Consider the following 27,578-nt stretch of genomic DNA (forward strand, 5'->3'; position numbering starts at 1 on the left):
CTGTTAGGCACTACAGGAAGATATAGCTTGCCATGGGTGCTGAGAATACAAGGATTTCATTAACAGGGCACATGCAAAGACATCTGGGTGGTTGGTTGGCTGAAGAGGGGTTAGTGTCAATAGACAGCGAGAACTAGCTTTCCTGCAAACAGAAAATTTTGCATCACACATGGTCGCCATGAGCCAAAGCTGCCTCTTTTATTGTTATTGAAGAACACCTGAGTGCAAAAGAGTAGCTGTATGCTTTTTTCCTTCTTAGGAGCCTTTACTTAGGAGTTTGAAGGTGATGTGACTTCATGCTTAGTTGTGTTAGGTAAGCTGGAGGCCACAAATAGAGACAGTGTGATTTCTGAAGTTCAGTTTTGTGTTGATCATGATCACTGTTGGTAGTGGTGCTGCAGTGAAGAGGAAAGTATAGTTTTAACAGGCTTATTCCTCAGCCTACTGAAGGCTGGCTGGCAGTTTTAAATATCTTGTTGTAGATTCTGCCATCTGTCATCTTTTGTCTTTGGATTTCTTGTTAGGTTTTTGGAGTGACTACTGATGTGCAGTTATAACTGTTTCTGCATAAAATTTCATGTGAATATCAGTAAGATATATAAAAAGTGTAAATAGACTGAGCAAGCAATGAGGCAGCTGTCTTAAAATAAATAAGTGATAACCCTTAACCTCTGACAGTAAAAGTGGTTTTGAATTCTGAAAACTTTACTCAAGTGGTGCACATAAATCTTAAAATTATTGGTAAGGAATGCTAAGTAGTGACTGCCTATTAAATTTTAAACTGTAATTTCATTTCATATTTACTTTATCTAAAACCTTCCTAAATTTTTTTTAGATTTATTAAGCTAAACTAATGTAACCTTAGAACCGAAGCAAAACAGAAAGCTAGGTTAAAGGAAATGTAAAAAGAACAGCTAAAAGTAGAATTGGTGCTGTTGGCAAAAAGCTTTTGAAAAAAAAAATAGTGGGTGGTGGATGAGGGTACAAAATTTTTGGTGGTAATCAATAAGATGCTCAAAAGAACTGAGCATGAGAAAAAACCTGTACGTTTGAATATCTGAGAAAAGGAGGTTATTAGAAAAGTAGAAACCATATAAAAGTGTGAAAAACAGAATACAGGATAAGTGCTAATGAGCCAGAAGTAAAACTGTGGAAATTTCAAGCAGCTTAGAAACCAAAACCAGTCATAATGATTAAAAACAGTGCATCAGAAAAAGGAAGGCTGCCAGATATTTTCTGGAACTGGAACATAGCTAAGTATGATGATTTAAAAGACATTATGTAGTTATCCAAGAGACTGAACCAAAGACACAAACTATCCTGATGCCCTTTAAAACTTTATTAAGATAATAAAAAATAGAAATTGTTATATGACTGGAGATAATTACTTAAAGAATGCAAGAATTCAGAACAAAAAAGGCTAGAAATGCTGAGTTGTAAAGTGCAAGTAGAGCAGGTAATAAAGTTCCGTAATTACTGAAGAAGCAAGAGCAGAGTGGGAGAAAGAACAATAAATGTCAGAAAAAGCAGTAATATTCTATACCTCTGCCTCAGTGTTTTTTGAAAAATAAGTGGATTTTGGTTAGATAGGTAATACATATAATATTTGAGATGGATAGAAAAAGAACTGAGATTAAGAAATGAAAAAGAGAGAATAACTAGATTAGATGTAGTCAGGTTGTCAGAATATTTAAGTTTGTCAAAGTAGTCAGTGACCTGGAAAAATTATCACTCACAAACTCCTGAAAAATTGGTAGTGCTATCATGATAACTACTCTTATTAAAGGAGAAGGACTGTAGACTAATTGTTTGGATTTTGTCAGTCAAGAAGTAGTAGAGCCAATTATTAAGCAGCTCATAAGTACAGTGAGAGCTCAAAGGTACAAATGAGAACAGTCAACTGAGCAAAATAACCCCGCTTTTGTTAAGAACCACCTGAGATGAGAAGAATCCTCCTTCTTCTTAAAACATTGCTTGACCTTCGAAACAGGAAGGAAGTGGCTGATAGGATGACTCTAGACTTAGCAAACTTTCTGACACTTGTAACTCATAATTGTCCAAGCAAACTGTGAATTTACGGCTGAGTCAACACAAAGAAAACATGCTGGCAAAACAGGTGAAGGCTTAGTTTCAAACAGAGACATTTTAAGTAGAAGTCACCAGGAATCTGTCCAGGAATTACTGCAGTTCTGTGGTTTTGTTAATGATTTATATGACAATACATTTATAATATTATAGAAGCTCCTTCAGTTGTATAATATTTATACAAGCCCCTTCAGTTGATAAATGTTGCAGAAATTTTGAAAAGTACAATTTAGATGATCCAAAGAATTTGAATCACTGTGTTGTAAATCAACCAAACAGTGCAGAAGACCAGCTTGGCTGAACAGAGAAGTCCTGGTGAAGCTCAGGAGGAAAAAGAAACAGTACGATCTATGGAAGCAAGGTCAGGCTTTGCAGGAAGAGTACAAAGGTGTGATTTGTTTATCATAGAATCAGAATGGTTTGGGTTGGAAGGGACCTTAATGATCATCTAGTTCCAATCCCCCCACCATGTGCAGGGACACCTTCCACTAGACTAGGTTTCTCAAAGCCCCATCCAACCTGGCCTTGAGCACCTCCAGGGATGGGGCATCCACAATGTCTTTGGGCAACCTGTTCCAGTGCCCCACCATCCTCACAGTAAAGAATTTCTTCCTAATGTCCAATCTAAACCTCCCCTCCTTCAATTTAAAGTCATTCCCCCTGGTTCTATCAGTCCCTGTCCTTGGGAAAAATCCCTCTCCAGCTTCTTTAGGCCCCTCTAGGTACTGGAAGGCTGCTGTAAGATCTCCCTGGAACCTTCTCTTCTCCAGGCCAAACAATGCCAGTTCTCTCAGCCTTTATGTGGGGAGAAGACACAAAAGGCCAAAGCTCAGTTAGAGTTGAAACTGGCCAGTGTTGTTACAGATAACAAGAAGAGCTTTTTAAAGTATGTTAGTAGTAAGAGGGGGTCTAAAGAGAACATTGGACCAATACTTGTTGAAGATAGTCATCTGACTAACGGTGTGAAGAAAAAGCAGAGGCATTCAATGCATTTTTTTGCCTCAGTCTTTAATAATACTAATAGACCTCAGATGTCCCGGTTCTCGGAGTCAGAGGGCCATGAGTGCAGGAACATTGACTTTCTCTTTGTGTACACTGAATGTTCACAAGTCCGTGGGGCCTGATGAGATTCATCGCAGAGTTGTGAAAAAGCTAGTGGATATTATGGCAGGACCCCTTTCACTCATTTACCAATGGATAGTTTGCATTAGGAAAGCAGTTTAAGTAATAAGTATTTAAACAACCATAAATGCCAAAAGAGCATGCTTTTATTCATGGGATACTGTAAAAGAAAATATCTGGGTTTTTCAAATATATTCTTGTATTTGTCTTTGGGGACTTAGCAGTGGTAGTGTTGTGTCCTGTAGTACATGTCTACCTCTTAAAAAGATGTAGCGAAAATCGAAGAAATACAGAGAAGCAGCTTTGGAAATTTAATATTTTTGGAAACAGGAGGAAAGCTAAAGGAAACTGATTTTTTTTGACTAATGAAGAGAAAACGTTGTGGTGAGAACCTTTATGAAAAAAATAATTGGAATTGAGACTGTGACTATTTGTTTCTTATTAATGAGCAGATAATAGGAGGGGGAAAATGGTATAATTTACAGCAAATGTTATTATGGTTAGTACTCAATCTTTTAAACTCTTGTCAATTTTTCCCCTCATTTTTTGAAGAGGGAAACAGACACCCAGTATCTTGGATCACTCTTATAGGCACTGTTGTAGATCACGAAGACTGTTTCGTAGTAAAGGTGGAGAGCCTTCATAGAAGATTGCTTTTCCACTTTTTATCTGTCTTCAGTTACTTGAAGAAGTACTGATGTTGCTCGTATTCCACTTTTTTGAGTGTTCTGAAGAGAGATGAAGTCATATGTTATTACTCAACCTCTTGAAGTTTGTGTAACCCCTTCAAGGTAATATTTTACGTTGCCATGTTGGAAACTACAGTTATTTACACAGAGTGCAAATCCCTGGATTAGTTTTCATATGAACCTTCTAAAAAGTATACTATGAAATCAAGTTGAAGAATCTGGGTCTGAGGAAAAGATTAATAAAAGAGTGCACAGTGAACTCTGGGGAAGTGATAGTTCTATAAATAATTAATAGCTAAAAACCATTTCCAAAAGACTCGTGCCCTGCTGAGGTCAGTATTAAAGTAGAGGCTGGGATTTCAAAAGCTCTTAAAGTCACCTTTCAATGTTTGTTTAGGTTTCTGTCTTTGTGGAGTTGAGTTCATTTTATGATAAAGAAAATGGTGATAGCAAATACTGTGAAGATTTGTTTTCCAGTGGTAACATGACACTATTCACTGGGCAACTATCTACAGGAGCAGAGTGTTTGCAAATACCATAAGATATGAAGCACTTTTAAGGAAATTCTTTTTGCAAGCATTAGTCCCATGAAACTCAAACATACATTAGTGATAGTATTTGCCATGTTTACCGTGTAGTAGAGCATTTCATGGCACAGTGCAGGAAATAGTTGCATACATCTCCAGGTAACATTTTAAACATATTTAAATAGATCTTACATAGATTTATGTAATAATAATACCAAATACCAATATATAAACAGAGATTGTTTAGTTTTATATAGTTCTGTTTTCATGGTTCATATGTCCTTTTTTTCCCCTGGGATTGCAGTACTGGAGCTATATTTGATAGTGATATAACTGAATAGATCATTGCCATAAAGACAGGCTAGAGAGCCTGAAATTAAATGCTCTCTAAGTGCAGTGGGAACTTGTCCTTCCTATGAAAAGCCTGCAGTCAAAACAGAAAAGAACAAGAGAGAGGAACTATTAGCACTCTCGCTTCACGGGAGGTGGCAGTTAGACTGAGAGGGGGGAAAAAAAGTAGTTTTAAGTTTATATTGCAGCTTGTGGCAGATTCAGGATTAGAGTCATGATCCCTTATATCCCTGTCTGGAATGGCTCTAGCAAAAGATAGTAAATAAATGTTATTGTAGAAAAGTAGTGATTTCATCTTCCAGTGTTGGTACAGATAATGTACATGATTAAGCTGTACTGGCAAATGTATTTTGCAGTTACAACATTGCTTAAGATATTTCTTGGGTTTTGTAAGAGCTTATCTTAAGCAGCATTCATGATGTTTGTTTTAAAAGAATAGGTCAATACTTAAAATTAGATTTAATTGGAAAATTAGAATAAAAACTTTGGACTACAGTGTGAGTGTGTACCCAAAGTAAACGGTGGTGATCTGATTCTACTTACCTCAGGCTTATGAATTTTTAAATCTTAGTCAGTAATAGAAATTATTAATGGGTAATTGAAGGGAGGGTGTTGCCTGTTTATGTATATGTGTGTAGAATTACATGTTACAATGTGAAGGATTTGTTTGCATGTTTCTTGTATTTCACTTTAAAGACTAGTTAAAATACTGACAAGTAACATTGTCTCTTGACTTGTCCAAATATGATCAGTCAAAACACAAAAAAGAATCAATTTTCATATCTCTGTGTCTTTTAATCCAAATTTTAATCATTGCAAAGTAATGCAAATCATACATACAGATTTTTGATGTCGGTATTCTTTGTTATCTCCCATGACCCCCTTCCCTTAGTCCCTTTGTGGGGAGGAGAGAAGTGAGTAGAGAGTAAATAGTTTTAAATTATTTTATTATATGCAGCTCAAATTCATGAACAGTTTATAAATAAGAATTAAATATTTTTCTTTAAGCAATTTGAAGACCATATGGTACATATCTAAAATCACGTAAGTGGTTAATTGCATGTTAAATTCCTTTCCTCTTCCTTAGTTAAACAACTGCAAAAATATTTACATTCCCTGCTGTTCTAGATTTATTTATCATTTTATAATGAAAACACAGAAGTGTTATAAATTGAAATCTTAATCTCTTGCTTGACTCGCTTTCTAAAATGTCAACGGTGTCTCTGGTTTGGTTTACTTTGTGTTCTCTCCCACTCCTAAGAGAGAAATGCATGACACTGGAAAACTGAAGAATATTGACATTAAGCAAGTCAGAGGTGCAGCACGAGATGTGGTTTCTTGAAGTTAGTTTTCTGTTATTCTAAACAAGATTAGAAACTGCAGGAAAGAAAGTGGCTCTTTATTGCATTTTATTATTATTGTGAAACTCCAGAAGGATGATGATGTAATTCTATAAAGCTTAAAGGGGTTCAGGGCAGAAATACAGAATGTAAGTTTACCAAGCAAGCTGCTGCATACCTGTGGAGACAGTTGTTTCTACAGTCAGTGAGCGCTCTAGCTTTTTCCCTGAGGGAGCTACTGGCACAAACAGTTTGCAAACTCTGCATTCCAGAACTCATTAAACTGTTTTTTCTAGTGAGAATGAGTTGAGGACATTTTCAAAGCACTCTGTAAACTTAACTAACAAATGAATATAATAAGGAAAAAAATTCTGTATTTTGTTTCGGAACAAAAGAGTGAATTCTTTAAGCTGCAAAAAGTACGTGAAAAATCCTTGATTTGTTTCACGGAGTGAGTAGTTTAAATGGAAATGCGGCGGAATAAATTCTGCTGTGTGAAAATTTGGCTTCTCCAAAATAAGTGCATCCAGCAGTGGAGCTTGGTCTTTGGAGCCTGGCAGCCACAGGTTCTGGGCTGCTCCTGTCTTTGGAGCCTGGCAGCCCTGGGTTCTGCTAGCTGGGCTTCTGCTGGCAGTGCTGTGCTGTGCTGCTTGCTCCTGTTGCTGTGTGGGGGCAAGAAAAAGAGAGGAGCCTTACCAGGAGGCTTCTCAGCTTGTCTCACTGCAGTCTCAGTTATTTCGGGAAAGGGAGCATAGGAATTATTCAGAGAAGGGCATTTAATTCCATTAGCACACTAATTCTAGAGTCACTGTAATGAATGAATGAGACTGGAATTTTCTATATGGGATGTCTGGAAATCACTTGAGTATCTTCCTTAAATTTGAGAAAAGTGGTCTTAGAAAGAATATGAGTGTGAAGAGCTTGAAAACTGGAAGTGGAGTCAAAAAGTACAACCAGATCTCCTGGTTGTCAGATAACACATTTTTTTCATTTGCTAACAGCACTTCTTCCCTCTGATAATTTAAAATGATGTCTGCACAGCTAGTACATCAGAACAGAAAACTTTCTAAGCTAAATGTGGAGCATCCCTCAGATCTGCACCCCACAGTAAATTCACCAGTTTTCTGTGCTGAAAAGTGGCTTCACAGTTCTTGACCTGTGACCTGCAGTTCTTCATGTTCCACCTCCAGCTCCTGCTGTATGAGTGGCTGACACAGTGCCGAGAAAACATTGCCTGTGCTAACTTCGAGTGTGCTTGTTTGCATGCCAGAGTGGCGTTGTCCTGGATTTCCACTAGCCCTGATAAACCTTGGCCTCAGCAGAGGGAAATAGCCTGTACTGATTTGCGTGCTAATCGCCATTCTCTTCTGGCTCCAAGTAACCAGAGCCTGGAGCTTCTCATGGCTCTCAGGAGTTTTCCACCCGTGCTGATAGCTAAATTCAAGAGCATTAGGAGCAATAATACCAAATTAGTGCCAGACACAGGGGTTCTCCACCCAGTAGCCCCTGAAGGAGATAAGCTGGCTGCTCCTCTATTGGGTTTCCTGCCAGAATAAGAATTTAATTAAGAGGGGGGAGGGCACCAGATATCATCTCCATCAAATATTGTTCTTCATGGCAACAATTCAACAACTTGCTCATTGGTGTAATTACTGAAGCACACATTTTGTAATTAGAAGACTTAAATGACAAAAGTACTTTCCTTAATTTAGTGTTGGTTCTTTTCAGGTTCTCACTTGTGTTTTTTGTCTTCAGATGCAAAGCAAAATGGACATAAATATACTTTAAAGTCACAGCAGGAACTGTTGGAAGAACATTTTGAAAAGTCCAAGCACTAGTCAAGAATTTCTGTAGGATTTTTTTTTCTTTCCAAAAGATGTAGTAGAATTTTATAGCACTGATTCCTATGTAATTAGTGGAGCCCCATGGAACAGTGTTTACTGTGCTCAAACAAAAGCTAATTTAGTTTATATTAAGTTACCTATGGATTTTCTTTCAATTTTGCCTTTTTACCATCACATCTAAATTTTTGTTTTATATAAAATGAACTGAATCTTACCCTAAGAATGTATCCTACAAGGACTTCAAAAAAATCCTGATAAGGTGTAAGAATAAAAAAGTATCAGTAATGTGTTTTTATTTTGCTGCATGATAGGATGGAAAGCCATTGCACATGTAATTTTGGAAATATTTCAGACATGGTTATAAGAAAAGATTGATAATGTTGATGGACAGAACTCCCCTTTAATAACTGCAGTGGATCAGTTGCACACCTTTATTTCGGTCTGCTGTGCTGGATAAAAAGCAGGCATGAACATGACCTGTGGATGGCATATTATCATAACCCATGGGCTATGCTGTAAAATGCATTGTTTTATAAACTCTTGGAATGGGTTCATGGAACTTTTTGAAGTAAGAGATTACTCAGAGTCTTCCATTAATTTTCTAGCTGCTTACCAGAATTATAATAATTTAATAAGGACAGTGCCCTACTTCTACATGTCTAGCCTTTGCCCTGTCCAAAAGTGAGTTTGATAAGTATTTTTCTTTTTTTTTTTTTTTTTTTTATAATAGAGAAATCACTCCTTATTGGAAATAACAGAAGAAATCAAGTCATTTTGCATCTATATCTGAATTTATTAAAATGGGAAATGGAATTTTATGCTAAAAGGACAACCATTTAGTTTCAAATACATTTACAGTGCTGTGGGCACTCTTTTTATTCATCCTAGAACTTTTTAAAGGAACAGTAGCCTATATGTTCTTGAGTTTTTTTACCATTTGATTTCCTAGGTTGTAATCTCATCTGTATGAAGTAGAAAGAGAGGAAGAGGGTATTTTTTTTAATGTGGGCAGGTAGCTCCTTGTGAACTAGGGTAGAGGATGGGTGTTTTCGGAAAATATACTTGAACAATGTGATAGATACTGGGTAATAGTGAAATATTGAAGATTGGGAGTTCCTGATCAGAAACTTTGTGTGAGGACTGGGACAAAAGTAGGGACAGGAAATGATGACATGCTAGAGTTATTTATGCTCTAGAGTGGGGAAAATCTGTAGTGGTTAAAGGAAAATGAATTGAATGTGGGCTTCAAACTTCAGTAGGGAACCACAGTGTTTGTTATCAGATTTCCTTCACTGTGGTTTGCAATAGGAAAACAATCTTAGGTGCAGTATTCCTTTGGGAATGCTTGTCATCTTTAATAACTTGAGCTATCTAAAAGTATGTTCCTTAAGTATTCCAGTGAAGGAAGTCATCTATCTTAAGGTGGATTGAGTCATCCTCCATTTTTGTTTCCTTTTTGCGTACTGTCCTGTTCCAAATGAATTTTTGAAATCTCAACTTCATCATATTTGAAAGCCTCCCCAAATGCAGGGAGAGAGATGAGCAATGTCTTTCCTTGGTCTTTCTATATCCTTTCCTTTTCTCTTTTGAAAGTAAACAATGCAAAATTTGTTAGTATAGCTTAGTAGCAAAGACAAGGTCAAAACAAATTGAACAGAGGGTACTGAGGCTTGTTTTAGATGCAGATTCTGAAATCAAGTTTTTGGTCTTGGACAGGTTGCTGAGAAGTTGTTCTTTTCTCCTTAATTACTTGTTATACAGAGTTTCAAGAAACTCTATGCATGGAATAGTTGATCAACCTGGAAGAGCAGATGAGCTGTTTTAGGTGCAAACCACTAAATGCAAGAACATTTGATGTGAACTATGTAATCTGAGCTGTTGAGGAAGACATACTGTCCTAGTTACAGCTTATATGATGTGGCAAAATAATTCCATTCTGATGGGAGAGATAGAAATAGTCTTCCCTCTGTTAAAGTCAAAGAAATTATTTTGTTTGTACCCCAGAAACATTTCTGAGTATGTTTATTAATCAGTAAAGTTTTCCACATTCCTGAGAGAGTTGGAACTTCTAGTCATAACTTTGCAAACTTTCATTTAATAAACTGACATGTTTTCCTGCTCAGTCTTCTAAAAATGTAGGCTCTCTGATCTGTTTCAAAATGTGCTTTTAGTTTAGTGATTATGGTTACAATTAAGGGACTAGTTAGAATAACTGTAGGTACAAAGTATAAACACAGCAACCACAATACCTTTCAGAGCAAACTGGAGAATCTGTATTCAAGCTGAGTGTTTTTACGTACTTGCATTACAATGAGATATAGTGTTTACCTTAAAGAAAAGAAAGAAAAAGTTAATAATTTTCAAGAGTTTGCATCATACATCAAGACCCACAGAAAAGCTGAAGACTGGAGATGTTTTTTCATCTCATTTAACCTTGTCACTCCTATTTTTAAGTAGTTGTGTAGGTCACCGGTACAGGCTCAATTGCTGACCCATGGCAAATTCCATCTGTTTTGGACACACATCTTAGGGTGGAGATAACCATCTTGTTAAAAGTAGCTTTTGAATGATTGAATTACAGCTAACTATGAGAACTTTATTTGTAAGTATTGCTCAGAAAAGGGAGCTAGCAACGTGTTTCTCATCTGCTGTTCACAGTAATCTAGATTATAAGGCAGTCTTTGCTACCTCTTCTTTTAAGGAAAAAAGAATGATTAAAAGCCAAATACTTTCTTTTTCCACCCTCTCAGTTGGTCACTTTTTTAGCATACACATACATCTTTCTGGCTAATGAAGAATAAGATAATGATCAGAACTTTCTTGAATAAAGAAGCATAGTTTATTTCAGCTGTCAAAAATCAGGAGTTTGTTAACTACACTGTGGTAAAGAATCACAGTCAAAGATAAATAGCTCTGGAAAATGGTTAATTCCTTTCACTTTTTTGTTTGGCTTCGTCAGAATTTCAGCCATTGACTGTAGGATAAGAACAAGCATCTCACAGCCTATGGATTTAAATGTAAAACATCTGTTATGCTACTTTATAGTTTATCTTTGGGTTCCTCTTTAAACCTTTGGTTTTTATAATATCTACAAAAATCTTGACAACAATCATATCACAAGAATGTTAAGAGCTTCTTTGACTTTGAATAGGAGGACAAATAAGATATGGGACTTGTCTCCTCTTTGGTTTCCTCAGAGCTGACAGAGCAGAGTAAGTTTCCTTCTTTTATATAGTCATCCATTCTCATTTCAAAAAATATGCCCAAATATGTTGGGAAACAACGTCTTTTCAGTTTGGACCTGCTTACCTTTTTGCATTGCACTGGAGAGGCAATGAAATCTTCATCCCTGGAGATGCTGAGACTTTAGACAGAACCCTGAGAAATCTCATTAAAGTTCCCTTTTCTTTGAGTGAGGGCTGGGCCAGATGACTTTTGAAGGTCTGTCACAATTTAAATTATTCTGTTAAAGTCAGGGAAATAATAATAAAAAAAAGAGGTATTTTTACTTCTGTGAAAGTAGGGCTGATACTTCTGATTTTCTTTGCTAAGAAAACATAAGTAAACTGTCAACACCAAGCAGCATTAAAAAAGAAGTCTGCTGTAGTGGGTTATGGCTGTGTTTTCCCCTCCATACAATAATGTCATCAATATATTGCATGTGTTCTGGAGCCTTAGCCTTCTCTAGTGTAGCCTGGATCAGTCCATGGCAAATGGTGGGACTGTGTTTCGACCCCTGGGGCAATCGATTCCAGGTGTACTGCACACCCCTCCACGTGAAAGCAAACTGCAGCCTGCACTCTGCTGCTAAGGGGGTGGAGAAGAACGCATTTGCAATATCAGTGGTGGCGTACCACTTCTCTGCCTTGGACTCCAGTTTGTACTGGAGCTCCAACATGTCTGGCACAGCAGCACTCAATGGTGGGGTGACTTTTCCTGCAACATACAACTCAGAATACAAATTAGTTTTTTCCCAAGGTTAAATCTCCTTGAGGCACGCACTGGGTTTCCCCATCTTCTCTCATTATCCACCAAGTGTATCTGGGTCCTTGAGCAAAGACAATCCCATGAATGGGTTTGCCTTTGCTCGAGGGAGAGTTAGCCCAAACTGCTTTACCTAACATACCTCTCAAGTGAATTACTTGGACTTTGTCTCCATCCACAGTGTGAAGGGGCTCTGTTTGGGCAGGGCTGGCTCGATTGACGGAGCCTCTAGTGTTGACTAGCCAAGTAGCCTTTGCTAGGTGCTGATCCCAATTAAAGTCCCTCCACCCAATGCCTTCAGAGTAGTTTTCAGCAATCTGTCGCATCGCTCAACTTTTCCAGCGGCAGGTGCATGATATGATATGATATACCCATTTGGTGCCACGTTCCCTGGCCCAACTAGTAACTAAACTGTTTTTGAAGTGAGTCCCATTGTCTGACTACATCTGCCATCACTGGAATGTGTCATAAAGTCAAGTAACAATACATGAAAAACCATATAATTGTGGATTATAATCTTATATATATGCATTTAAAAATGTGCAAACAAATCTGTGAGCAATGGTATTTCATCTGGATGTAATTTGTCTACCTCTGAGGTTTTTGGCATATGGAAAGTTGTATATTTTTATAGTATTAAATGCAAGTCCGTATTACCATTTTGTTTGTGACAGAAGTTTATAAATTGAACTTTTCCAGTGACACTGCACTTACCCAGATGGGAAATTATAACATATGATATTACTTGTAGTAAGGTAATTCTGGTTTTTTTCAAGACCAATAGAACAACATAGCTATTATTAAATATTAGTAATTTTTTTTTACTGCTTGGTTTTCTTCCCTTCTGACCCTGTTTATATATAATTTCAATCGTGATGATCAGTGTGTTGCATATACAGTATTTAGGCTGAAAAATGCTTCTTGTAATAAAGGACTGTTCAGTCTGGGATAAGTGGTGGTTGCTTTTTTTCTTTTTTCTTTAATTGTTTGTTATTAGTGATATCAGATTTCTTCCATCATACATGAGAGAAATGCTGAACAATTTAAAGAAGTTAAAAGATAACTTTTGGGTTTTGTTTTTTTTTTTATTTCTTACAGGCTTGGCAGCTGCGATTCAGTCATCTTGTGGGCTACGGTGCCAAATATTACTCCTACCTCATGTCTAGGGCTGTTGCCTCTATGGTGTGGAAACAGTGTTTTGCTCAGAACCCGTTTGATAGGTAAAAACAGAGAAAATGTCAAGTAGAATGAAATGTCATGTTAGTTGCTTCAGGAAAATATGGAACAAATGGGGCCACATAGGTTGATGGGCTTTTTTATGAAAATTAATTTTTAGCATTTTTCTTGATTTTAGGAGGATTACAAAATAACCATGGGTGTGTATATATATATATATATATATATATATGTGTGTGTATGTATGTACACACACACACACACACACTTTGGGACATGTCCATTGGTGCAAAAAGATTTGTGCTGATGTTTTAAAATCTAGGTGTGTCCATTGGGAGGCACTGAAATTCCTATTTAGATGTAATTAGAGAGCTTGAATTTCATAGATGCCTAATTACTTGTAATTTTCTATTGAAATCAAAGCAACTGTGCGTATTAAACAAGTTTCATGTTACCAGCTTCAAAGCTAAGTGTAGCTGTCCTACTCATTTTGCTTTGTGAAATTAAAAAGTAAATTGCAAGATCACAGATTTTAAGCATTCTTATATCTTTGGTGAATGTTTATTGTAACAGAGCAACTTTTCCTCTTGGAGCAAGGAAGGCTGAAATGTTGTTCACAAATTAACTTTTATAAACACCAGTACATACTCACATGTATAAAATTTGTCTAGTTCAGTTACTCAGAGTATGATTTCAAGTGTAATTTGAATTTGAGGAGTCAACATGGAATCAGTCATTGTTTCAGGGTGGAAAATATCGTTCGGTCTCTGTTTCTGAGTTCTGTAGAGATCCTAGAAGCAAATCTGACTGAAAGCTGGACAGGTTGTATTTGCAGATGGCTCTAACATCTGTGTTTCTCCAGGGCAATGGGAGAGCGTTATCGTAGAGAGATGCTGGCACACGGCGGTGGAAAAGAGCCCATACTGATGGTTCAAGGTAGAAAATAAATTAGAACTGTTTTATTCTCTTGCTTGAGGAAGAAATAATTGCATTTCCCAACTTACTCTTTTCAGTTTAATTATGATTTTCATTGAGTTTGTGAAAGAAAAATTATTCATTTATTTAGTTAAGTGGAATGGTCATCACCTTTGTATCGTGGTCAGTAGAACACACAGATAGTTGGGGTGAAGTGTTGGGAAGGTTGGTATTACCAGACTGTCTAAAGAATTCGGAATAAGAGTATCACATACTTGAAGGAAGAAAAATGACACCATTTTTGGATACAATAAATTAGTAACTTTTCCAGATGAGGAAGTCATAGTATCTCTGGTTATTTTGTATAGACAAAATTGAACTTGTTTTGGCCACATTTTAGCATCATCAGAATATCTTTGGTTGTATCAGTACTTTGAGTATACATTCTCATGAAATGGAGGTCTGAAAACTGTATTAAAGAAACAGTTCATTATTCCTCTCACTACCATAGTTGCCTTTTTAATCTGGAAAATAACTTTAAAAATCATTCATACTAATAGCAAAAATATTATATTTCATATATTAAAAAATAATGTCAGGAGAATGAAGCAAATTTGAGAAAATGCTGACTTTATCTCAGATCTCTTAATAAGATCAGGATAAAGGCTTTCCTGTCTAATGTTGCAGAATTCAAGCCAAACATTTTTGCATTCCTGTTGCTGTTCCTAACATGAGCACTTGCTAAGTGCTTCATCTAATGGCACATCTTTCAATTTCCTCTGAAATTCTTAATATTAAGGATGAATATGAATTCATTTGCTCTGTTCACTCCATTTTAGTAGACTTGAACTTGTAGGACTTTTTTTTTGCAGATGAGGAAACAATAGTAATGTGTCTGTACTTCATCATGAGATTGACACAGTTTAATAACTAGAACATCCCAGTTCTTTGACCCATCTATTTATATTTGAGGCCATGACCTCTGCTCTCCTTAGACTCACCATATATTAAGCAACTGTATATTCTTTATAGATTTTTTTCTATTTATACTTCTGATCTACAGGATTACTTTTCATTCAGTATGACTTTGCAAACTTACTTTTCTTTAGGGTTCTTGAAGAATCTGTGTTTGTAACCTTGAAAAACTGAAACCCAAAACTGTGGATTAAGTAGTTGCAAGACAAGAATGTACATCTTTACATGTGTACCTAATTTTTATATTGTAAGTCATATCATAGAGAAAGAAAAAGATGTTTTTAGACACCAGTTATGCTTATTGTCTCTTCTATTTCTGGGATATATTCTTAATTTTACTGAGCTTTGAATCTTCCTGGAGTGTCCTAGAAACTATGTTGAAGTTGCTGGCAGTGTGCTTCCTTGAATCAAATACTATATGAATATGAATACTACAAAATTCATCTCTGGATGGTCTTAGAGAGGATCTATGGAAGTACGGCTGGCTTTCACCCTTGCATGTGATAGAACACAGTGGAATATGGTGCAATCAGTTTGGAGTTGAGAGTATGCATCAGTTATTATGGATAAAACTTGCTACTGAAATTAATCTGAAAGACTGATATCGTAGTCTAGGAAATTGCAAGTTTATTTTAAGTTTAAAGGAAATCTAAGTATAAAGTTTGGCAAGGTACATGAAAGCACACAAACAAGTTTAAGGCTTGTAATGCGGTAATTAGATGTTTTAGGCATTTCAATCTTCATAGTCCTCATGCTTCTAGTCCTCAATTAATTTAGTGCAGAATGTTCATCAGTAACTCGTCAGGACCAATGGCGAATGAGAAAGAGGCGATGGCTGTGCAGCCTGGGGCTTGAAGAAAAGAGCAAGCTTGTCTAAGGAACAGTTGTGTGTACTGCAGAACAGTGAACTTGACATTAATGGTAGCATAATGGCATGTTTATGCTGTGACCAAAAAAATCTGTATAAAAGGTTCGATTTTTGTCTTTTTTCTCTAAATCCATAAACCACTAAACAGAACTGTGTGTCACATCAAGGTTAGTAACAGCAGTGCACCTGCTGGCGTGTTTGTTCACATGTAATAGAAGAACCAGACAGCAGTGACTCCTCTGTGTCAGCATTAGCGTGAGTAATACTGGTGATAAGAGCACAGACTCTGATTTACAAAAAATGGCAGAAGTTTTCGAGATATTTTCACAGAATTACAGAATCACAGAATAGTTTAGATTGGAAGAGACCTCTGGAGGTCAGCTGGGCCAACACACTTGCTAAAGTAGGATCCTCTAGAGCTGGGTGTCCAGGACCATGTCCAGAAGGCTTTTGAATATCTCCAAGGAGTAAGACTCCACAGCCTCTCTGGGCAGCTTTGCCACTGCTTGCTCATCCTCACAGGGAAAAAAATGTTAAGAGGTAACCCTCGTATTTCAGTTTATACCCCTTGCTTCTGGTCCTGTAACTGGGCACTGCTGATAAGAGCCTGGCTCCCATCATCTTTGCACCCTTCCTTCAGGTATTTATACCTCTGAGCCTTCTCATCTCCAGGTTGAACAATCTCAGCTTTCTCAGCCTTTCCTCGTAGAAGAGATGCTCCAGGCCCTCAGTCATCTCAGTGGGCCTTTGTTGCATTCTCTCCTGCATGTCCATGTCTGTTGTACTGAGGAGCCTAGCACTGGACACAGTAATGGCCTCACCAGTTCTGAGTGGAAGGATCAACTCCCTCAGCCTGTTGGCCATGCTCTTCCTAATGCACTCAGGATGCCATTTCCCTTCTTTGTGGCAAGGAACCATTGCTGGCTCATGTTAAATTTGGTGTCCACCAGGACCCCCAGGACCTTTTCTGCAAAACTGCTTTCTTGCTGAGTGTCCCCCAGTATATGTACTGGTGCCTGGGGTTGTTCCTCCCCAGATGCAGGACCCCATTATCCAGATCATTAATGATGTTAAACAGGACTGAACCCAGTATTGACCCCTGGAGTACACTGCTGGTCACTGGCCTCTAACCAGTCTTTGTGGCACTGATTACTCCCCTCTGAGCCCTGCCATTCAGCCACATTTTTAGTCCAGCTCCCTGTCTGCTTATCCAGCCCATACATCAACAGCTTCTCAATGAGGATCTTACAGAACACCGTGTAGTCATTTTATCATATAAGGTTATCAAATTAGTTAAGCATGACTTGCCCTTTATGAATCCATGGTGACTATTCCTGATGATTTTTTGGTTCATGAGCCTGAAAATGGTTTCCAGGAGTAGCTGTTGCACCATCGTCCTAGGTATTGAGTTGAGACTGACTGGCCTGAGTTCTCCTTCTTGCCCTTCCTGAAGATAGGAGTGAAATTCGCTTTTTTCCTGTCTTTTGGTACTTCCCCTATTTTAATAGGTTACTGAGAGTCGCCTTGCAATGCCATCTGGCAGCTCCCTTAGGACTCATGGGTATATCCCATCAGGGCCTGTGGGCTTGTTTGTGTCCAGTTTTCTTAAATGTTCCATGATCTGATCCTCTTCCACCAAGGGTACATCTTCCTTGCTTCAGATTATTTCCCTGGACACTTTTGTATTCTGTATTTTACTTTTATACTCTGTGTCTCTTTAAACAGAAATCTTAAAACCTATTCAAGATCATAAAAAAACCCCAGAATTCATCAGCAGGTTCCTTCTGTGCATATTGTGATGCTCATTTGTACACAGTGCAAAACTTAACAAACATGCTTGAATGACTCGCTGAAGAATGAAATCAGGGTGACTCAGGTGTTTTAACAAGATAATAATTTGATTTCTGATTTGGGATTATTTGAGGCTAAATCACAGAACACACCTGATGGAAAAACTTATTATAAGTTTATACTTAATTGCTCTGTATTTATTACAAAAATTGAGAATTTAAGGAGAAGAGTAAGAACAATTAGTTGTTCCTTAACTTCTTTAGGTTCAGTCAGCTTCTGATTCCTCTTGCTGCTTTTATTTTGGTTTTCATTATAGATGTTCCCGAATACTTGATTTCCATCTGTTGGTTTCCATTAGTTGCAAAACTGTGCTCCCATAGCAAATGACAAAACAGATACCTGATTAAAGATAGATTCCACCAAACTTTAAAGTTTGTTGATTTTACTCTTCTTCAGGGAAAGAGTCCAGATTCTGTGCACACTAGTGCCATATTTCAAAACCCTAAAGTTCTCTAGGCTGTTATTTCAGGCATTTTTTTTATATATAGAAATGCCCTTGCAGATGTCTGACTTTTGGATGCAGATGTGCAGCCTCACCCTTGAAATGCTTCCGTATCTCCTTGTGAAGTTAGCCATGTTCATTGACTGTTTGATAACAGCACATTTCATTTGTACAGTTTCTTTGTTATGATTTTCATCTCAGAATCCATCTATTGTCTTTCTCTTGTATTTGGATATGACCCTAGCTTTTCATCTTCTGTGACATGATTCCATAGATGTACTGATTAGGAAAGATAAAGGATCTGACTTGCCATCCAGTGGAGTTACTGACAAGGTTACTGACAGGTTCCTGTTTGGACTAGTCTTTAATTAGGAAATACAATATACTTTTTTTTTGTTGTTTGGATTTGATTCTCTTGGCATTTATTTCCATTAAAAAACTCAAAAACCGTAACTTTTTTTGAAACCTTTTAAAACATTTTCTGAAGTGACCCCTTTTATCTTACCCCTTTGATCATCAATAAAATACAGAAATAGTCACAAATATGGATAGCAGAAGCACTTAAAAAATGAGTGAACCATGCTTTGTCCAGGAGGCTTACTTTTTAAAAAATGTTTCCTTAAAGTGAAAATACAGTTTGAGAAGAACTTGATTGCTCTGTCATTTTGCGTGGACCGTATGGCTTTCGTATATTTTCTCCTTCCTAGGAGTACATGGCATTAGGGATTCCAAATCCCTTTAAAGTTATGTATCCCAGGTGTCCCTTCCAGGTCCAGTTGTGTGCTGGTTGCAGGTCAGAACAAGATTCAGGTGTGCACCATCCCTCCCTCCCTCCCTTGGCACTCCCTGACTGGAAAGAAACCCAGGTGCACAGTCAGAAAGTGAATTGCAGTGTGAAATGTTTTGGGAACTGAGAGCATGGAACATATCCTGGAGTGCACTTCTCTTCAGTTTTGACGCAGTCACATTGCCCTTGGGGTTTCTGAAGAAGTCCTCATGCAAAATACATGTGAAGTTGTGTTCTTGATTTGTTAATGCCATATTGTATTGCAGTCATACACAGCTGTGTGCCTACACGGTAACCAAACCGACTGACTGTGTAAATAAACACACTCTGATGCAGTTTTTGAAAATTTGTTTTTCCATGCCTCAAATTGTACTTCATGGAATAATTATGATTTGAAGAGGCTGCAAAAATCTTCAGATAATCATTGTATCTCTTTGAAAGTGTTAGAAATATGCATAAATCCTAAAAGGTGATGTGAATGGCAACATATGTTAACTCAAACTACATGGACCCAAAATAATTACTGTTCCACAGGGGCAGAGGCCAAATTTTGCCACAGGCTTTATTCTCTCAATTTTCAGTGATTGTAGGTTATAGCTAACCATCTCTCAAAAGGGTGTGGTTAACCACAGTGCTGTAATGTGAAAGAAAACTTCAAAGCAGAGAAGATAAGCTATGCAGTTGCCTTAGGCTTGGGAGAGACTGAGCTGAAATAGGAGTTGGGCTAAACATATTAAAATACACTCCTAAATTTGAAAACTGCAACCATCAGACCTTGTGGACATCTTACTAAATCATGTAGACTGAAGTGCTGAGTGCTTACAATATATCAAAGCTGATCTTGCTTTGATATATTTTAATGGATTTTAAAGGGAGATGTGACCTTTTTTAACACATCTGTGTAGAGTAAGAGGTTAAAACAGAGAAATACCATAAGTATCCGTTTCTTTTGGAGTTGTCTACTCTAAAATCTGTAGTTAATTATTTCATAAGGGCATCATCGCTTCACTACAGTAGGAGTTCTTCAGCAATGACCTCAGTTACTCTTCATCCCTTCCTTGCAAAAGTGAAGTCTGCTAGTGTCTGCTTTTGATGTCAGTGATGGGAAAATAGCAATGCAGCAGACTGCTAATGCAAGAAATCTGAAATCTGTTTTTGTTATCAAAAGTTGGAACTACTGGTTTGGAGGTCATTTGACATCACAATTGCCAGAATGATTTTGAAATCTCCTACATATTTAAAACAAACCATGTGGAGTGTAAATAAATAGAATTTGTAACAAGTTTTGAGTGAGATTTGTAAGACTGTACTTAACTGCACTAAAATACATCCAAGTATACTGTAGTTAATTATCTTTCTTTTATTCATTTTGTAATATCAAAATTGGAATTGGAATGGAATCCAATTGGATTGGAATGGTTTTGTTATAATTTTCCATTTTTATGTAAGCAGGAAATTAAATCTACTTGAAGATAATCCCAGCTTCAGTTTCTTCCACCTAATCATTATACTTTTAGCTCTTCTTCTTTTGCAGTGTACTGATAATTAGCAGAACAATTTTTAGTGTGTCAAAGAATTGGCTAAACATCATCCAGAGTGGCTGTTTTTTATAGTCAGTATTGGAAGGGGATTTTTGTATTGTGGGGCTTGGGAAATAGTGGTTATGTCTGTTATGGCCATCTCTGTGCACTCTCTATGCAGCATTATAGTCATCTCTCCGTATTGATATCCGATGAAAAAAGACATATTGGCTAGAGAATAATTGTTCTTTTATAAAACCACATCTTGAAAAATTGGAAGGAAGGAATAATGTCACCAACTTGAGATTTTATACCTGAGCTAGTCATCCAGGTTTCCTTTCTGAGGTGCAGGGAAAAGTAGAGTCTTCATAGGCACAACTCATCACAAAGTAGCCCTCCGAAGAAGATCAGAGGAGTGGCACCCATGAAGATCTTACTACTGTTCAGTCTCAAGAAATAGAGCTGGTTAGTTCAGATGTAAAAATGTTTGAGGAAAAATGAGAGCAAAAAAAGGCAAAACAAATCGCACTGTAGGGACTGGACTGCTCCAACTGAGTCTGAGACAAAGCTCCAGTAGTCATGCATGACACTGGCATGTTCCAGTGGGCTGCCATCCATGTCACCTTCTTACAGCATTCTCTCCACTTCTGTGAAAACTGCAGGAAAATATGAGTTTAAACTGGAATTTTTCCAAGGCTGTTAGGGAGCAAATATGCATGTCCCTCAGCCAGCCCACTGAGGAACCCAAGAGAGGGAGTCTGCAAGAGGCCATGGCTCTCTGGGGAGGTCAGATTAGTAGCTGGGTATCTGTACACATCTGTTTCTCAGCCCAGCACATAGCAAGACATTTTTCATTGTGAACTACAAGTAATTCCACAGCAATTTTTTTAACATTAGAGTAGATTACAAGTTTACCAAGTATTTGGAAATAGTAATACTGTTCTCTTTCATTTTAAAAATAGCTTGATGCAAACTTCATTTAACAGCATTTCAGTTAACCTATATATAGTATGAGATTTGTTTTCCTTTTAGTGCTCAGCATTAATCTACTGGGTCATGGCAGTTTGTGTTGACACTTGTAACATGTGTTTAAATCAGATTGAAATGGAATTCTGTAAGGTCTTAGCAGGAACATTCTTTCTGGTTGCTCACACAAATTTACTTTGAGCTGATCTGTTTCCTGATGGGTTTTGAATCATTGTGTTATAGTAAAAGATTATGGTCTTTTAGCAGCATGCAATTATAATTTCCACCAAAAGCAAATATTATTGAGGATGTGAAAGATTATAAAATTATGTTCAGTAGGTACCCTGATCAGAAAGAGTAGAACAAGGTTATATTTACATTGGCAGTGGTCAGAAAGAACAGATCACTTCAAAGAAATACAAAGATTAAATTTTACATTATTTGGCAGCTGTGCTGTTGGTTTTTTTCTGGTACAAGTTATGCAGTAAATTTCCAAATATAAACTTGAAAATCTTAATAACAGTGAAAAGACCAACATTATGTAATGCTAAGTACAAGGAAAGATCTGAAAATAATTTAAAGTATATATTCTCATGCTTTCCAAAAATTGGGATTCTGAGGAGGGTGTGAGATTTTTAACTGCTCCATTCATAGAGTTACCTGAAAAAATACTTCAGCATGATTCTTCATTATGCTAATTTCCCTGTTATCCTGTAGCCAAATGCTACAGCCAACAGATGCACTTATTAAAATCCTTAATAAAAGTCCTGGTACTGTAAAAAAGCAAAACTAAAACTGCAGTGTATTGAAAATGCTTTTGTTTATGTTTCATGCCTTGTCAAAAATTTCAGAGGCATTTGTACTTTAAATACTAAATCAAGTACTTCTAAGGTGTGTAACACATTGAGAAAATATATTTTTTTTCCGGCTCAGTCAAAGCTGAGACTTATCAGATAAGGATTTATATACCCGCTCAATCACTGATTTATTCCAGTCATTTGGAAATGACTGAGTCTGTGGTTACATTGCTTTAAAATGGATATAATTCCCTGCTTAAGCAAGATTGTAGTGATAAAAATCAGTTAACAGTCTTGAACCCTGTCAATTCTGTGATAACGTGTAACAGGTAGCTTGAAGAAATTAAATAATCCCTATACACTATAACTGCACTTAGTTCTTATCAAAGAAACGTGATAGCCATTTCTGTCATATAGTGACATTAAAAGTTAGTTACCAATAGATGTTACCATTGACAAAGCTGTCAAGGTCATAGTATTCTTGTGAAGAGTCTGTTGTCTTGCTTTTTTGTAGGTATGCTTCAGAAATCACCTTCAGTTGAAGATTTTGTGGATGCCCTTGTTTCAGACTTAGACCACGACTTCGAAACGTTTATCATGGACTCATAAAAATGTTCAGCAGAACTGAATTCTTTTATGGAAGATTGCATATGTCTTCATAATTGTGGGTAAAATATTGTTGTGACTGGTTTTGCTTTTTTGTGAACACCTGTAAAAGTTTGACTGTTCATGTTGGTGGAACAGTAATAAATACTTTCATTGGATCACCTGGTTTCAGTTATGGAGATGATGGTTTTCCATTGCATAGGAGCTTAAGCATGGAATTTGAGAGAACAAATCTACTAGAATGTGCTGTTAGAAAATTTGGTCTTGTTGGACCATCTGAGTAAACAGGAATTGAACTCATCTTCAGGGTGAGTGGTATTTATCTTCAGGGTGAATGCTCTTTTGGTACACACATTGATTCAGTATTAGGGCTTACCTGTTGAGTGTCATGACCCAGAACTGTTCACATGGGTCTTTCTCACATGTTCATGGATTTTCTTTAGCCTTGTTTAACTGTGTTCCTTGCAGGAGTTCTGTGCTGGGGAAAAGCAAATTGTGTTTGTAACAGAGGCGAAACTGGAAAAAAAGATGAAGTAGAAAACTAGGAACTGTACTTGAGATAGGGAACAAAAAGAGTGGAGAAGAAAAACTGTGGTCATAGAGGTCTGTGATGGAAAAAAGAGATATGTTGCCACACATAAGAGAGACAAAGGAGTAAAATGGGTACCCCACAGATGTTTCGTAGTGGAGAATAAAATGTAAGGTGGCCATGCTTTTATAGCTGCGATGATCCATTGGGTGCACATGTGGCCATGTTTTTAAGTAAAAATAGTATGGTTAGAGGAGGAATGGAATTTACAGTGTGCCATAAAACTGGTCTTGCTATTGAATTAGTAGTTTTTAAATATCCAACAGAATTGGAATTTTACTTCCTGGGCTCATCTCTTGCAGATCTTCCTCTGAGCTTCAGGCATCTGCAGTTGTTTTCTGAGTATTCTCCTATTAACTGTGTCCTTTTATCTGTTACCTGAATGTGTTTGTTTTATTGTGTAGTGTGGATTAGTTTTGACCATTTTACTTTAAGGGCTTTACTGGGTGAAGTAGTATCATATTTTGGTGAATATGGATCTGCAGGCATTTTGAGGATTACATTGCAGAGAACAATGGCTATTGAAAATATGTTGGCAATGTTGCTGCGTAGATATGGCCTGAATCTGGTCCCTGCATGTTTGTTCACATGGAGTTTCCTTTTAATGATAAGTGGACAGGTGTGGGGAACTGTTTGAAGTACAGGAGGGCAGGTTTTGGAGGGGGTACAAAATAATTCAAAAAGAAGGCTGGAGCAGCTTAAGGTTGCACATTATATAGTGGGTGATGAGCAACGGGAATGTTATCAGTGAGGCTTTCTTTTTCCCTTTAAGTAAATTATGAAATGGTATTGAATGTGTTTTGAAAAAAAAAGAAAAATGATGAATTTTTCTGTAGAAATGGCCTTGTCGTTTAGAGTTCCTCTGTAGGTTGTTGCAAAAGGTATCATAAGTGTTCTGCTCAGCGGAAATGCAGTGAAAGAAGCAAGAGAGGAAGAAAACCAAGACTGAGAGATGAGGGCAAATAACTTGGGAGAGAAGCAAGTAAAGAATAAAGATTAGAACAACTCAGTCAGAAAAAGCGGATGTTTGGGAAGGGATAAATAAGAATGAGAACTGATTGGATGATGCACCCCTTTTTTAGCAGAGTCTGTGCTATTGGGTATCATTTGATATTTTACCTGATTTTTTGCACTGCCTGTTTTTGCAAGGTGAAAACTATCTTATATGTATAGCACTATCATTCTATTAGAACTGGGTTTAGACATTTTTAGATAAGAAATGTTTTGATTAAATCATAGTTGGCATATTTTCAGGCATGCCACAACAAGGCTTCTGGCTTGTATGGCTGACTGACTAGATTCTGTATCTGCAGTTGGTCCCTAAGAAGAAAGAATTAATGGTTTTGCTTAACAAACTATGTGGGTATTTTGCTGTAAATTAAGTGATTAAAAAAACCACAAAAACTAAATGTAAATTTAAGTGTCAGTAAAAACATATTGTGAAGATGGGAAGTTCTGTAAAGGATACAATAGCTGATGAATGTAAATTTAACAATCCCTAGGAGAGTATTTAATGGAACTGTGTTTTAAAGGGAATTCAAGGGTGTTGCTTAGGGAGCCTTATGTTGTTTGTCACCTGATTTTCGTACTGGAACAAACTAACAATTATGTTTATCTGGAGTTGGCATATGTTGAAAGATTTGTTGTGACAAAAAGAACTTAGCCAAAGGAAATCCTAGTGCTGACAAGGCACTACAGTAAAATAAATAAAGCATCATAATTGGCGGAATAAGCAAAGCATTTAAAATTAGGAGATTGCCCCTACATTTTAATTTGAAAGAAATTCAAGTGATGTTCGTTCTAGTGTGCAGATACTTTATCAAAATATATGTAGTAGTTGCATTGTTTTATGCTCATGGATGCTATTACTTCCTTAATTCACCATCTCATTTGATCCTTCTGTAAACAGCAGTCTTTTCAAGGTTTTGTCAGAGTGGCATCAAACAACATTTTCCTAATATGAAACCAGATATAGACAAAGAAGGAAAGAAAATCTTGTCTTGTGCCAGAGTACGGTGGATTGTAGCTTATTGTCACAGATTTATAGCTCTTAGGACATCTGACAAAGATGGGAGCTGGTAGAAAAATAAATAGAACGATGGCTTCAGTTTTTTTGCGAAGAAACTCTGTTGACTCTACTGATTTTTGTTTTATGAAATAACCTTTGAGGATTGAACAGTAGACGTGATTAAGCCTCTTGAGAACATATTATATCACCACTATGATCCTTACTACAGAAAGGGAAATATTATTCTAATTTTTTTCTCTTTTTTGGTAGTTTCTAAAAATGCTTCCAGCTGTTCAGATATCTGATGCTTTTTCCTTTCCTTTTTTTTCCTTTTTCTTTTTGAGAGACTTTTATTTTCCAGCAAATATGTGTACTCTCAGTAACGTGAGACCTCTCTTGTGACCAGCAGTGTAACTCTTTGTAAATGTAAAAACCACTGTAATCCTTTTCAAGCATTCCACACTTTCCCACTGGGGCTGCTGAACCAGCTATCCAAAAGTTGGGTTTATAACAGTGTTAACTCAGCATCATGCTTTTAATCTGAAATTATACTATGTTTTGGATTTTAGCTGCTATAGAAAATAAGTAGTGAACATGTTCAAAAGAAATTATACCCTTATGCAATCCTGAAGTAATAACATATAATTACAACACATCAGAAAAGCACACATGGATTTCATTTGGTAGTCTGAGGTGTGAACTTTGCCTTTTTTTTTTCCATGTTCAATGTGATTATTTTTCTGATTCACTTAAGATAGACTGAAATATTGTGTAATAATTACTTTCTGGTGACATAAATGCACCTGGTGCTGCATGGAATTCTCTAAACACCAATGAAGATAACAGGAGCAGAGGGCAGCAGTTAAGAAGGCAGGGAAGAGAAGGAAAATCAGGCAAGGAAGAATCTACTATAGATGAGAAACGAGGCGTGATAGTGGGTTAATACAGAAGCAAAATAACCTCTGAGTTAAAAACTTGGGCCGAGTAAAAGAGGGTTTTCTTTCCACAGTACTAAGTCTAAAATGGAAATTACAGCACTAAATCTAGAATGGAAGTTACAGCACTGTCAGAAAAAGCAGAGGTGTTCAAAAATATTTGTGCTTTGTCTTCAGTGGAACACCAGATGGAAGAATTCATATCACATGTTGATAAAATCTTTTGTACAGATGTTAAATAGCTGCTTGTATAGGGAATCAGACTTAAATCAGTGTGCAGGAATAAAAATGAATATATATGAAAGTAACAGCTTAGTATTATAGATGTCACTAAGATGAAAATGAAGAGAATAGATGATTGTAACAGCAATATTGATGGCTCAGAAAATATACCTCTTAGTTTATCAGAAGATTAAAATATCTAAGTAATTTTACAGAAGTACAAATTTGAAAGGTTGAACATTGTCTGAAAATAAGTGTTTAGCAAGAGCTTGTAGCTGAGATTAGGCAAAGTTGCCCCATATTTTTAGTTAATATTTTGACAGCAGAGACTGCAGTGGAACACGCATGAAGGGTGGTCCTGGGATTGACTAATCAGCACTAGAAATGTACATCCCTGTTTTCTGAAAAAAATGTCTGAATTCAGATTAATTCAGAGAAGCCCTGTAGCCTTCGTTACACCACATGGCACAGCCATCTTTTCTGGTTTTACAAGCTGTTAGTGAAGAGAGTGTCTTTGGAAGGAGGTTCTGCCACAAGGGTAGCAGGTCTGCACTTGCTCGGTAACTGTCCTGCTGACGGCTTCATGTCCGGGGGGGGGAGTTCATGAGTGGAGAGCTGGAAAAGCAGTGTCAGTCGAAGCACCTCCTCTGCTTGTTGTGCAGTGGGAGGCATTCTGCGTCTGCTATTTCAGATTGCTTCTGGGCAAAGTATTGGAGATTTTCTGCTCCCAGAGCCAGGGATTTATTTATGTGCTCCTAGGAGCAAGCTCAAGTTGGTTCTTTACCCCAGCAGGTTTGTAGTATACCAGGAGGGGGGGTATTACATTTAAGTTAGAAGACTTAAAGAACTTGAGGGTTGAAAATGCATGATAGCAGAAAGCAAGCACAGGGATTTCCCTGGGAGAAGGACCGTGGGAGAACAGCTAGTGTGCTCAGGGAGGAGAGGGAAGGAGATAAAAGATAAGGAAGTATAAATCAGC

General features: G+C 37.1%; 1 protein-coding gene across 1 annotated transcript in view; it reads left to right on the top strand.

Annotated features, from left to right (window-relative positions):
* Positions 1 to 25,558, top strand: part of LOC113984005 (mitochondrial intermediate peptidase) — a 75,246-nt gene extending 49,688 nt beyond the window's left edge. Inside the window, exons 17-19 of the mRNA XM_027713678.2 lie at positions 13,041 to 13,162; positions 13,981 to 14,054; positions 22,754 to 25,558. Of these exons, the coding sequence (XP_027569479.1) occupies positions 13,041 to 13,162; positions 13,981 to 14,054; positions 22,754 to 22,848 (291 nt within the window). The 3' untranslated portion in view covers positions 22,849 to 25,558. The remainder of the gene's footprint in view (positions 1 to 13,040; positions 13,163 to 13,980; positions 14,055 to 22,753) is intronic.
* The last annotated feature ends 2,020 nt before the right edge of the window (positions 25,559 to 27,578 follow it).

This window comes from Pipra filicauda, unplaced genomic scaffold (genome assembly GCF_003945595.2).
Source record: "Pipra filicauda isolate LSUMZ 115617 unplaced genomic scaffold, ASM394559v2 scaffold142_size1944046_pilon, whole genome shotgun sequence".
Lineage (NCBI taxonomy): Eukaryota > Metazoa > Chordata > Aves > Passeriformes > Pipridae > Pipra > Pipra filicauda.